General features: G+C 43.6%; 2 protein-coding genes across 2 annotated transcripts; one reads left to right on the forward strand and one right to left on the reverse strand.

Moving 5' to 3' along the window:
- Positions 1-3589: 3589 nt before the first annotated feature.
- Positions 3590-7106, reverse strand: snai1a (snail family zinc finger 1a). Its single transcript, XM_047584048.1, has 3 exons — positions 6832-7106; positions 5774-6292; positions 3590-5125 (listed from the first exon to the last, which is right to left on the reverse strand). The coding sequence occupies exons 1-3, from the start codon at positions 6905-6907 to the stop codon at positions 4941-4943; spliced, it is 780 nt and encodes a 259-aa protein (XP_047440004.1). The 5' UTR covers positions 6908-7106; the 3' UTR covers positions 3590-4940.
- Positions 7107-9508: 2402 nt separating this feature from the next.
- tp53inp2 (tumor protein p53 inducible nuclear protein 2) lies at positions 9509-12213 on the forward strand. The gene is made up of 4 exons (XM_047583215.1): positions 9509-9672; positions 10233-10423; positions 10757-10856; positions 11606-12213. The coding sequence occupies exons 2-4, from the start codon at positions 10315-10317 to the stop codon at positions 11853-11855; spliced, it is 459 nt and encodes a 152-aa protein (XP_047439171.1). The 5' UTR covers positions 9509-9672; positions 10233-10314; the 3' UTR covers positions 11856-12213.
- The last annotated feature ends 22 nt before the right edge of the window (positions 12214-12235 follow it).

Raw genomic sequence — 12235 nt, forward strand, 5'->3', positions numbered from 1 at the left:
TCCCTCCACTGGCAGGTGGAGATGGATCTCAAGTATGACTTAATAGGAGGCGGCGACTTTTGTCATGCGTGGCGATTTCACTGCTATCGCTCAGGTTTACGGTAAATGCCGAGGATTAACAACGCAGTTCACACGCTCCCACATGTGCTAAGAATGGAGCCTTTTGACTTTTGGGTCCCTTGTGAGGTTTATATTAGTGGTGTTGAGAAATGTTTTGTTCATTCGTGTCCTCCAACATCATATTAAAATCTCAGACGTTCTCCCTGTTTGCTGCTACTTAGCAAAGTTAGCTTTCCTACATGTTAAACTGCATTACACCTGCTAAACACATGTGTTGTGAGCAAAACAACGTGCTAATGTTTGCGCCTACAATAAGTACCGTCTCTCTCCCTGAGCATAGTTTCTGGTCTTCCTTTGTCAAGCACACTCAGCCCAGCTCAAATGCCACACAAGAATTTGGGAGTCATGATAGTTAAAAAAGCTGGGTCAGGATACTCTCTGTGAAAGTCTTGTTTCCTGTCCCAGGGTAGAAGTCAGGCTTATTTTCTACCTACATCTCCTTTCCGATCCCGTCAGCCCCAGTGTGAGGCAATGCCCAGAAGGACACACGGAGGAAAAGCAGAAAGCTCAGGCGCCATCTATCCTTCTACCTCTCCCCCTTCTCCCCTCTTCCTTTCTCTGCTTCTCACTGGCATCGAGTCCAGAGCAACACATGTCTCTGATCAAGTCCAGCCTGCGTCATCAGTTAGTAAACTCCAGGCTCCAGGAAAACCAACAGAGAGCACATTCATAGCCGGCGACCCTGTGACTGAGTGTGTGATTCATTACTCTTTAATATGCACCCCTACCCCCATCCCCTAACCCACCCCAACCACTTCTCCAATCCAGCCTTCGGGCAACTCCACAGCCTGATCAAATCCATCATTAAGCATACTTGTGGTGTTACCGCTGCTGGCCTTCTTATTTACCAGATGCAATGGTTTTGTGTCTGGCCCGTTTGCAGCTCAGCGGAGAGGAATTAGTTCTACGGTTATGACATTTACATCAGTACTCCAAGCTTTATTGTGTTCGGAGTAAGACAAAAGTCTCGATGATTTCTAGGGAGAAAAACTCCCACCAAACATTGCCAAGGAAAGTTATTAATACCAAACTTTAGAGAACAATGAAATGTTCTTGGGAAAGGTGCTAATCCAGGGGGAGGAGGCTGAGGTAGTAACACATGAGGATGGAGGTGTTTAGGGAATACACCTATTAAAACCGATTTTTTTTTTCTTTCCGTTCCTTTGCGGAAATCATGTGGATGACTTTGTTTCCATTCTCCCCGACAGCTGCCTTTTCGCACAGATACCACCGTTGACGTTGTATTATACACAACATGGATCCCAAGTGACACCGCTAATCAGCTTACCGTCAAGTGACTGTAATGTGACAGTAAAGTGAGCGCCGACTCTCAGGTGATAGTCACAAGTATACACATATACGGTGTCAATGTTATGGTTCCTCCTGAGCGAGCGGCGAGCGGCAGACTCGGCCGTGGTCTGGAGTTAAAGTGGGTGTCTGAAGGCTTTTCCTGGGAGAGCGCTCTCCAGGTCTTGTGTGTCATGAGTGCAGGATGAATCCTGTTTATGAGATGCTGACAGCTACTTCCTGTCTCCCAAACCATGATGCCTAACTGCTGCTGCACCGAAGGCCACTCTTTAGTTCCCGGCCACCCAACTCCACCCCGAAAAACTTGGCTGCAACAGCGGCCATGGGTGGGACAGCTGATGGGGGGATGGGACGCGGTGCTGGCAGCGGCAAAGTGCAGCAGCAGAAACAGCACTTGAGCTCTGCAGTTCCTCGACCCAGGGCTGCTTTTTTTGGGTAAAGTAGGCCAATGTAAACTCCCACTTCCTGTCGGCCTTGTCTCAGAGGGGGATAGATGATCGTCCTGCGAAGAGGGAAAGGGCTGCTGCTCTGTAGGGACCATTTCCACTTACTACACACACACACACATACACACACACATAAATAGAAATACAGGCAGTCAGAGAGTGAGTGGGAGAGAGCGAGCGAGGAATACACAAACACAGTGGGGTTCAGGAATGTTAAACACATGCTTTATGGCATAAATAGCAGCCACTTTTGGTAAATTACAGTGAGTGCTCTGGCACTGTAAAGCACACAGCAGGAAAACGCTCTCAGATTTCAGATCCAGGCCCCTTCACTCTCCCCAAGGAACAAGAAACGGAGCATGTTGTGTTTTCAATTCTCTATAAAAAGGCAGAAAGAAGTTCAGCAACTTGTAATGCAGCAAAGATTTGATATGTATGATCTTTTACAAGCCAAAACTGGGCTGTGCAGCTTCTAGAGAAACACTGGCCTGGTAGGGAAGGTAAAGGGAACAAGACGTGCAGGAAAAGCTACGCTGAAAATCTATACCCATAGCGTGAAAAAAATATGAGAGGGCTCTTCTCGCATACTCCGGAAAGACCGCACTTCATCTTTGCAGTCAACAATAGATGAAAATCATCTGACATCTATCAACAAGCAAACTTGAGAGAAAAGTTTAAATTGGGGACTTGTTTAAATTGTCCTTCCAAGCAAAGCTCCACCCTCACCTCAGGACATACCAGCAGAGATCATCAAAGTAGGCCTGAGCTAACCTCCGCCAGCTGAGTTTTTTTTTTTTATATATATATATAGTCCTTTGATCCGAGGGCATCATGGGAAAAAAAAAACATGTGGCCAAAAGGAACCACTATCAAGAACTCTCACATTAGTACCGCAGTGGACCTGGTTGGCGCCTGTGTGCACATGTTTGAGGATCTGTGAAAGCAATCACACTTGTTCTGTGTGTGCGGTGTGAGTCACTGCTACATGCTAAAGAAACCCTTCTAGTAGCTATGAGCACATTTCCCTGACTCAAAGGGAAATAGGGAACTGTGCCTTGGAAGAGCTTACCTCACCCTGTGCTGGCTCAGCTGGGCCTCAACCCACGCACACCGACTAACTGACTGACTAGTGGCCTAACTTACTGAGAGCAACAGAGCCATGGGAATCCTAAACTCCTTGTCTGGGTAGACTCTGACTCACCGTCTAGATAGTGGAAGAGTAAAATTGTTTACTCAAAAGTTCATGCAATATATACAGTATATTAACATCACGGAAAGCTAACTAACCAGAATTCCACTTTCAATTTCATTTGAGGGGTTTTGGGTGAAATCATGTCATTGCTTGAGGTTGCTATTAAACGGAAGTGGAGGTTCTCTTTTTAACAGTACACACAAAAACACGCTCACTTTTGTGTATCAAGCAGTGTTTGCACAGTTAGATTGAGAAGTTGGTGACAGGTGGAAACTGGAAGCAGGTGCAATCGGTGGTTCCCATCCATCAGAGTGTGTTCACCTGCACATCTGCAGTTCGGTTACAGCGCAATTGTCAGTTCACTCCCCACGCCTCATTATGAGACGCTGAACAGAAATGTCCCTGTTAATGATCAATCCAGACCTTTATGAACCGACAACTACGGTTATTACCATTCACGTCAAAGCAACAATGAAACAGTTACTTTTCTTATGCTAGTGTAACGTACGACAGAGCTTTAGAGTTTTAATAAACATAAATTAACTTTATTGAATGGGAAGGTATCCGTTATGACATACAGGAAATAGAGGTGAACACACAAGCATGGTACAAAAAAAAAATGAAATAACACATCGTCTGCACATTGCACTAAAAACGCAGCCACAAATGTTTAGGAAAGTTAAAAATTCATTTGTACTGTCCATTTACAGAGATCTCATCACATATCAGGCCACCATGTTGTTTCCATGGTGTAAAACTGTAAAAAAAAGAAAACAAAACTTTGGTCCCAGCCTTTTTTACATTTTTATCTAATTTCTACTAATACTGCAATCAGTTATTTTAAAGCCACAACTACTTAATGAGGTAAAAAAAGGCACATTTGGTTTAAAAAAGACAAACAATTTCAAGGCACAAATTTATGGCTTTGGCTGGTATTATTAACACTGTGGTAACTTTGAGTGCACGGCTTGCATTGCTATCCACGTTGCAGCAGAGCTGAACGGTGAAACATCTTTGGAAAAATAACAGAAGACAGAATGGCTTGTCCTATCTCTGAAGCTCATCAGATTAAAGAGCAGGTATGGCTGTAGTCAAAATAGAGGCTTAAAACGATCCTCGCTGATGAAAAAACACTAACTGCTGCCATTCTTTTGTGATGACAAGCTTCCTCTTTTTTCTTAAGCAAACCAAGGGCAGTGGAAGTCACCTGCTATCAACCAGTGAAGGTCATGGCTGTAGCACCTGTTAGCACCTCGTCTATCTACACCACAGTACCAGGGACAGCTGTGTGTGCATTAGCTTTTGTCTGTGTGTGTGTGTGTGTGTGTGTGTGTGTGTGTGTGTGTGTGTGTGTGTGTGTGTGTATGCATGTGTGTGTGTTTTGAGGCCTGCTAAGAGATTTATTCCACCCACGCACCCCTACCTCTGAGCAGCTGTGTCTAGGCCATGATCCTGAGCTGACCAGCACCAGGACAGAGGCAGGAAAGAGCACCTCTTATCCCAATGAGTTGACTACATATTTGGTGTTTGGAATGGGCACAACAGCAACAAACGGGCTGATGTCGAGTGAGTGTTTGCATTGTTCAGTTCAGATTTGGTCCAGCCTCAAGACCTGAGTCTAGTTTGGAAGAAAAAAAAAAAGCTTCTCTGCTGTCTTTTAATAGGACAGAGAAACGTAAGAGGCTTGTAAAGTCATATCCATAATGAGGTTTAAATTTCCTCTGCGTCTCTGAAAGAAGGCCATTTCATACTCTTTGGGGCCTTACAGGTCCTTTAACAGGCCAGCCAGGCTTGAGCAGACCTCTTCCTTGTGGCCCCAAGCCCTCCACCTCTCTGAGCTCTGAGTGGGTTCCCTCTGTCTCTCCCGTGGCATCTCACACTGAAGTGGAGCAGCACCCCGAGGAGCTGTGCTTCTGCAGCAGAGACATGCGGCTGAAGGTGCGAGAGCAGACACCACACTGGTACTTCTTCACCTCGGCGTGGGTCTGCAGATGGGCGCGCAGGTTTGAGCGGTCAGCAAAGGCCCTGTTGCAGTGAGGGCAGGAGAACGGGCGCTCACCTGTGATGGAAAAGGGAGGAAACAGATGCAGTTTGACTTCACTGGAACTCCTTTTAGATTTGACTACAGCAGCCACTCGCATATAATTACAACTGTCGGGCAGCCCTGAGTTCACAAGAGCTTTCCATTAACACCTCGCACACACTCACACACACTGTAAAGATAATGAAGAATCACATGGCAGTCTGGTGGGGTCAGAGCCTGACTGAATTAGCATGATTCAATCAGAGCCAAATGAGATTAGCACGCTAACAAGTTGCTGCAGGTACTAAGTGCTCAGTGATAGTGCTGAGCCTTCAGGCAATTTTTAAACCTTTTGTCACTCCTATGTCCCTATACCGTCGTCTTCCCCGGCAGCTGACAAGTCATTGTTGTCTGGACATTAAACACAATGAGAGATCAATGAGTACAGAGGCCTTCCCTGTGTGACAATGTCAGCTGATCAAGTGCTGAGCTCAACAAATTGATTGTCATGGAGATCTACCTTACATCACAGACCAAATTCAGAGCTGCCAGCCCAAATGACTGCTAGGCAAATGTTGACGTAAAGTTTCACAGCATCATATACGCAATTGCTTCACACTGAATGAACTGGAAGAACAAGGTGGAAATTAGACTGTTCCACTATCTTTCGACATTGGGTCTTACCCGTGTGTGTGCGGATGTGGCCGCGCAGCAGCCACGGCCTGGAGAACGCCTTTCCACAGGTGGTGCAAACACAGGGCAGGGTGTGTGAGCGAATGTGCATCTTCAAAGCTCCCAGGCTCGTGTACTCTTTGGGGCAGTGTTTGCAGAGGAAAGCTGGTCTGGCTGCTGTGACAGGGGTCTCTCGCTCTTCCTCCTCTTCTGGCGGACTGATATGAGTCATAACACCGGTGCATTTCATCCGCTGTCGAGGGGCATACGTGTGGACGGGTTCGGGGCTGGGGGGGTCTGATGTGCGCCCTTCGTCCTCCTCTCCGCTGCTGCTGGCACTGCTGCTGAGGCTGGAAGGGGAGCTGAGGTCCAGGGGCCCTGGGGTGGCAGAGGGCTCTGTTTGGGACGTGGGCAAGTAGAGGGTAGGGAGGACACTCAGGTCCCACACCAGTCCTGTGGTGAAGCAGGTGGCAGTGGAGGTGCTGTCTGCTGATGAGAGCTCAGCAAAAGGATACCTCTCCAGTAAAGTGTCTGAGAAGGAAAGGAGATGATGGTAAAAACTTATTGGGCACATAAGATAACAGAAAGTAGGCAAATATTTTACTGAATTACAGGGCAATTATCTACAAAATCACAGTTAGAAATACATTTTATATACTAGCTTAGTGCACATGTTCAGATGAGTGCTTATTTTTGTTGTAATGTCTTGTTTTTCTCGTAAATTGCTGAGCACAAAGTCAGAGCCATGGGAAGGCTCCACGGGCCGTTTCCTCCCACGTATTCACAAGTGCTTGTAACATGAATGGAGCTCTGTCTGGATGCAGAAAGGGGGGAAAGTGCATCTAACGGGCCCCGACTTGATCGTGGACGGGGAGTAGCCTAGTTTTGTGGCTGAACCAGACTGAAACACATAACACTTAAAAAAAAAAAAAAAAAAAAAAAAAACGTTCTTAGATCTGATTTGGAATCTGAGATTACAATATAATCAAGTGGTTTTCAATATGGTTTGCGACGCCCATGTAAGGATGCTTTCATAAGGAAAACAAGTAACAAACAGTTTCATAACTCACCATTCTGACATTCCAGTTCACTGTAGTTTGGCTTTTGTTTAGCGAAGTACTTTTTGACCAAGAATGATCGAGGCATTGTCCTTTTTTCAGAGAGCAATAACTGTGCGTAAAAGTATCCTGTGGTCACGACGCACGGTTTCTACTGGAAGAAAAGGCAAATCCACGGGTCCGTAAACAGAAACAGAAATATCCCCCTCTCGTCCACAAGTTAGAGTGGACTTCAGCAAAGAAGTGATATGTTCAACTTTCATGCAGTGACTAAATGCTGGCCTCTGTTCTCAAGTACTCTGACATAGGCGATAGGGGTGTGCTCGCCCCGAGGGCCCTCCCCACCTCACGTATCACCGCTCAAGTGCTCAGGAAGACGCCTTCGTGCTCACACACTTCACAACAACAAAAACACAAGCCTCACGGAGTTTAGGAATCCAGCGGAGGTGACAAGAAAAGTCGAAAGAGCTGTGTCAAATTATTTTAACGACCGCGCAGCTCGTGTGAATCCCGGGAATGTGATGAAAGGAAACGTGTCGTCTGTAACGCACAGAGAGTTACCTAGATGCAGATGTAGCGTCTATAAACATCCTAGTTCCTACAGCATATACGAATGTGAGGGGTTTTCGTGTGCGTTGAGAAACAGCTCATTCAGTCCTAGTGTTTACCTTTACGTAGAGGATTTGGAAAGTGGTGCCCGTGGTATTTTCATTAAATGCACATTTCATTCATTTTAAATGAAGCGTGTGGAATGATGATATCTCCGTAAATGTACTTTCCTGCCACTTACAGTTGGTCAGCACCGGTGTCACCAGACCTGACACTTAACTTGATAAAACTTCATCTACATTGTACAGCAGGCTGTGGCCAACGGTCCTTAAGAAGACAACTTCATTGGAGTAACTGCACCATCTCCTGGATGAAAGCGTGCAGTGATTATATCGCAGTTAATTCCAAGAAACACTGGGTGGCGCTATGCTACAAATTCACAGTCAATCAAAACAGAAAAAACAACAACATCTGAGTAGATATATAACAAAGGATGAAGGTATTAAAACAATGACTGACAAGAAGAGGCCGTGTTTTAAATGTGAGTTTCCTTTTCGAGCAGCAGCTTTAGGGAAAGAAAACACTGCCAATTGTCCGATGCTCGAGTCTGGTGGGCATCTGTGCTGCAAATGTTCATTTCCATGTCCACGGGCTTCACTGTCTTTGGTTGGTATGTACACAACGAGGAAGACAGGAGACACAAAATTAGCTAGAAACTAAAGGATTCTTGTCTAGATCTGATGCTTCCTTCATTGTTTGGTTGTCTTGTGTCTGAACCCTTCTTCTCTACAGGCCAAACATATTTTTGGTCTACATTATTAATGTAAAACTAAATAAAGTGTACATGAAGATAAATTGCTCTGTCTCCATTGGACCATATTAAGAAATGGGAACATAAAATCAACAATGTTTCTGTAATGAACACTCATAATATGTCCTTATTCCTCATACTCTGGTCATTTCACTACTTACTCTGTACTGTGTACAATCCTGTGCAATATCTGTTTGCAATTCAATACTTTTTGTTGCAATTAAATTCTTTAGGTTTGTCATACAATACTTTTTGTTACCACCCAATTACCTTTTGTTGCAATTCATCACTGACTTTATAGTGTGTACAATCCTGTGCAATATCCAGCAGTCGCTATCTGTTTGCAACTCAGTAGTTTAGGGTTGTCATGCAATACTTTTTTTCACAATCCAATTAATTATTTTGTTGCATTTCATTACTTTTTGTATAAATGTCCATACTTGTATATTGTTAATTCTGTTCTATTTTTTTTTTTAATCTTATTATTTATCTTTTACAGACTCCACTATTTATTCTTGTTACTTTTCTGCACTATGTATGCTGTTGCAAACTACAATTTCCCCACTGTGGGATAAATAAATGTTTTCTATTTTATATGAAACATAGAATTAGAATCAGAATCAGCTTTATTGGCCAAGTATGTGTCCACACACAAGGAATTTGACTCTAGTCACTTTGCCCAGTGGTACAAATAAGCATTAAAATAAAAGCGTAAGAAACAGCCTAAATTAGACCTTCAGAATAAAATAATAATAATAATAGGAGCAGACATGTACAATAATAAGAAACGTGTCAAAAAAAAACAAGTAAATTAGGACAAAGTTTATATTGAATAAACTATCCTTCAAAAAATTGAATTTCTTAAGAAAAATGAGTGCAATTTGGGCACCTTGCTGTCTGCTGTTTAGTCCTGGCAGGTCTCTCGCTAAAACAGTGAACAAATTGGGGATAGCATTTATTTTCATTGAAGACTTCTATGTAATTTTTGCACTTAGCAAGTTCATGCCAGATGAGGATCTCCCACTTCCGCCTTCTTTTAGTCTGTATGCAGTCGATGTAAATCATTTAGTGGGGGCTAAATTAATTTCAGAGATATAGAATTTTAGAGAAATAGATGCCATTCACTTGATTTAACGGAGCAAACAGGCAAACGTGAATGCTTCTTGAAATATAACACGAGTTTTTATTCGGACGGGAGGCGACGGTCAGGTTGATTTTTGAAGAGGGAAGCTCAAAGCGCATGCGCAGTCCACCGTCCCCGATTGGCGCTTTGAATGTTCTGGGCGGAGTCCTGTGGCTGTCAGTGATTGGTTGATATTTAAAATACAAAATAACAGCAGGCTTGTTTGTTTGGATGCAGAAGGCAGCAGCGGCAGCAGCAGTGGGCTTTTACGGGACCCTAAAGATTGTAAGGTGGACAAAAACCAAAACAAAACGACAACTTTCAAACACCACAATGGTCTGCGAGTCAAACTGAGACACTCTAAGCTCAGGTAAGGAGCTACGGCTCGTTTACAGACAGTTGCATGCGTGTGCGAAATGAAAGAGCTTGTTCGCTTATGATCCCGAAATTGGATTTGATGGATGCTGCTGGCTGTCAGTGGCGCTTTCTCTCAGTTTGGCTTCTTATGTGACGTCTGGTCATTGAAAACAAACGAGGAGCTGTGCGATCGTTTGAGACGCCCTGAAAGAAATGGGAATAAAACTGTGCACTATGCTGCATCATGACATACAGCCAACTGTGTCTGCTGCAGGGCTTTGCACTGACATGTTCGATGAAAGGAGCCCCTCCCCCATTTATCCAGAAACAGATGGACTATAACAATGAATACTGGGGGAGTGGGCTTCCTTATTCAAACCACTGTAATAGTAGAAATTTCATTGGACCGCCCGGTCAGCTGACCGCAGACTGCCTGAATTTTAAAAAATAATATGCAGAACAGGCTTCACCCGCTCATTGTACAGTCAAAGGAGGGATTACTGTTGATCTGAGACGATGGTAATGATATTTTTATGTGCGCTCCGTGAGTCAGTGTTTTTCTCTTGACTTCAGCTGCTGAAGACTTGCATCACTCAAGCTTGTTCCCACTGAACAAAGAAGGGAAGGAAGGCAGGAACAACAGGGGCGAATAGTTATGTTCAGAACAATCACCCGTCTTCTTTTTGGTGGCGAGGAGGAGACCCCAGAAGATGTCAAGTCTGGAGAAGCGGTGGAGGAAGGGTGGCTTGTTGTCAACCATCAAGGTCAGTCATTCAGGAGATAACCCTTAATATAAAAACCCTGTTGTAGGTCATCATTCTGACAGAGTATAGTTGAACTTTATGTCAAAGGATTTATTGATATTTGCAAATCATAATCTGGAATTTTATGCAAAAGTATGCAAAGTAGTGACAACTTTCACACCAATGAACTCTGTGGTGATGGTCTCGTTTGTCATGTACTGTGCATTAGTTAAATTAAACTCAGTGGTGCACCTGTTATTCACTCGACCAGAAAACGATTCACCTGAAAGTAATGAACACTTAGTGTTCCTTAAATTATGGTTTTATGACATGGATCAACGTGTGTCTTTACAGAAGCAGATTCAGCAGAAAGCAAGGATGCGCTGTTGACTGATGCCCATCCGTCTAACTCTGCTCTTCATGGAAACACAGCTGCAAGTGTTGAAATTGTCAGGTGATTCATTTTTACCATATCAAACTAGAGCGAAGGGGAAATAGTGAGCTGTAAAACGGGGCTATTTTAAACACCGTAGGTAATGCATGATTTTATTTTAATTTCATTACATCCAATTGCAAAGGCAGCGATTGTTGCATCAGTGTATTAATAATTGCTGTCATGTTGCATGGAACTGTTGTTTTTTGCTGAAATACTCAGGTAGTAATACCACCTCTAACCTCTAGATGGCAACACCGCCCAAAGACAGATAATGAGAATTGGTGTGAATTGTCATCAACAAATGACTTGGCATTTATGAATTTGGCACTCCTTAGATGTCAAGGCAGTGACTTCAGTGTTAATGACAAATGAATTGACTCCTAACAATTACATGATTCAGTGCAACACATACATTTCGTTTTGTATGTGGCTGATCCCAAATATAGAGCAGTGGCGCTGGGGTTGATCACGTGGAGTGAATTCAATTGTTTCACATAATTTGAATGACGCTATTCACATACTGGATATTAAACTTATTTTCTTACTGAAATCAGCCATGCTCTTGACTAATTCCCGCTCCATTAGCCATTCCTGACCCACTGTATTTTACAGGAGCTGTCAGCCTCTGTGATTTAAAAGAAAAATAACAGGTTATGTACAACAAAAGCACAGGGTTTACACTGATAAGACCGTAGTCAGAGACTCAAGAACAAAATGTCTTCAGTTATTTTATTCATTTGTGTCTGTGTGTGTGTGTTTCTCTGTAGTACGGTAGATGCAGAGGACAGAGACCAAAGCAGCAGCAGCAGCACCACCTCGAGTCAAGTCATTTCTTTTCCCCAGCCTAAAGCTGTGGCAGAGATTGCACAGTTAGCCTGCGTCCAGAAGGCTAAGGCCTGGGCAGACCGACAACATGTGTCCCGTAACGCTATTCAGCGCCAGAACCGCGTTCACCAAGGAGTCCAACACCATTCCTTCAACCTCCAACAGCCAGGACATCGCAGCCTCAACCACTGAAGCCGTGGCTGTACAACCAAGAAATAATTACAGCTGATTGCCTGACTCACTAATACACAGATAAACACCAAATAAACACACAACATAAAGTCAGACTCAATCATGAACGGTGGATTCCATCATTTTTTGTGATTTTGTGCAACTCAAGCTTTACATCAATTGTCGATGTAACACTTCACAACATTTAACAAATGTTACCAAGTAATAGGCAGCTACTTTATCGTTTATTTTGGAATGAAGACATTCACCTCATAAAAATGAAATACACTATGTTTTTTTTTTTTCATGTGTGTCCATTTTAACTTGTGTGCACTTGGTTGAAAACCTTTTTAGACCTCAATAAAAAAACAAAATATGATTTTGCAGTTTATGCTTTGGTT

Source organism: Mugil cephalus, chromosome 4 (assembly GCF_022458985.1).
Source record: "Mugil cephalus isolate CIBA_MC_2020 chromosome 4, CIBA_Mcephalus_1.1, whole genome shotgun sequence".
Classification (NCBI taxonomy): domain Eukaryota; kingdom Metazoa; phylum Chordata; class Actinopteri; order Mugiliformes; family Mugilidae; genus Mugil; species Mugil cephalus.

Coding starts and splice junctions, on each gene's coding strand:
- snai1a (XM_047584048.1), bottom strand. CDS start 6,907: ATGCCTCGATCATTCTTGGTCAAAAAGTACTTCGCTAAACAAAAGCCA. Junction 6,293..6,831: donor TGAACTGGAATGTCAGAATG/GTGAGTTATGAA, acceptor TTTCCTTCTCAG/ACACTTTACTGGAGAGGTAT. Junction 5,126..5,773: donor CCACATCCGCACACACACGG/GTAAGACCCAAT, acceptor TTTCCATCACAG/GTGAGCGCCCGTTCTCCTGC.
- tp53inp2 (XM_047583215.1), top strand. CDS start 10,315: ATGTTCAGAACAATCACCCGTCTTCTTTTTGGTGGCGAGGAGGAGACC. Junction 10,424..10,756: donor GCTTGTTGTCAACCATCAAG/GTCAGTCATTCA, acceptor GTGTCTTTACAG/AAGCAGATTCAGCAGAAAGC. Junction 10,857..11,605: donor GCAAGTGTTGAAATTGTCAG/GTGATTCATTTT, acceptor GTTTCTCTGTAG/TACGGTAGATGCAGAGGACA.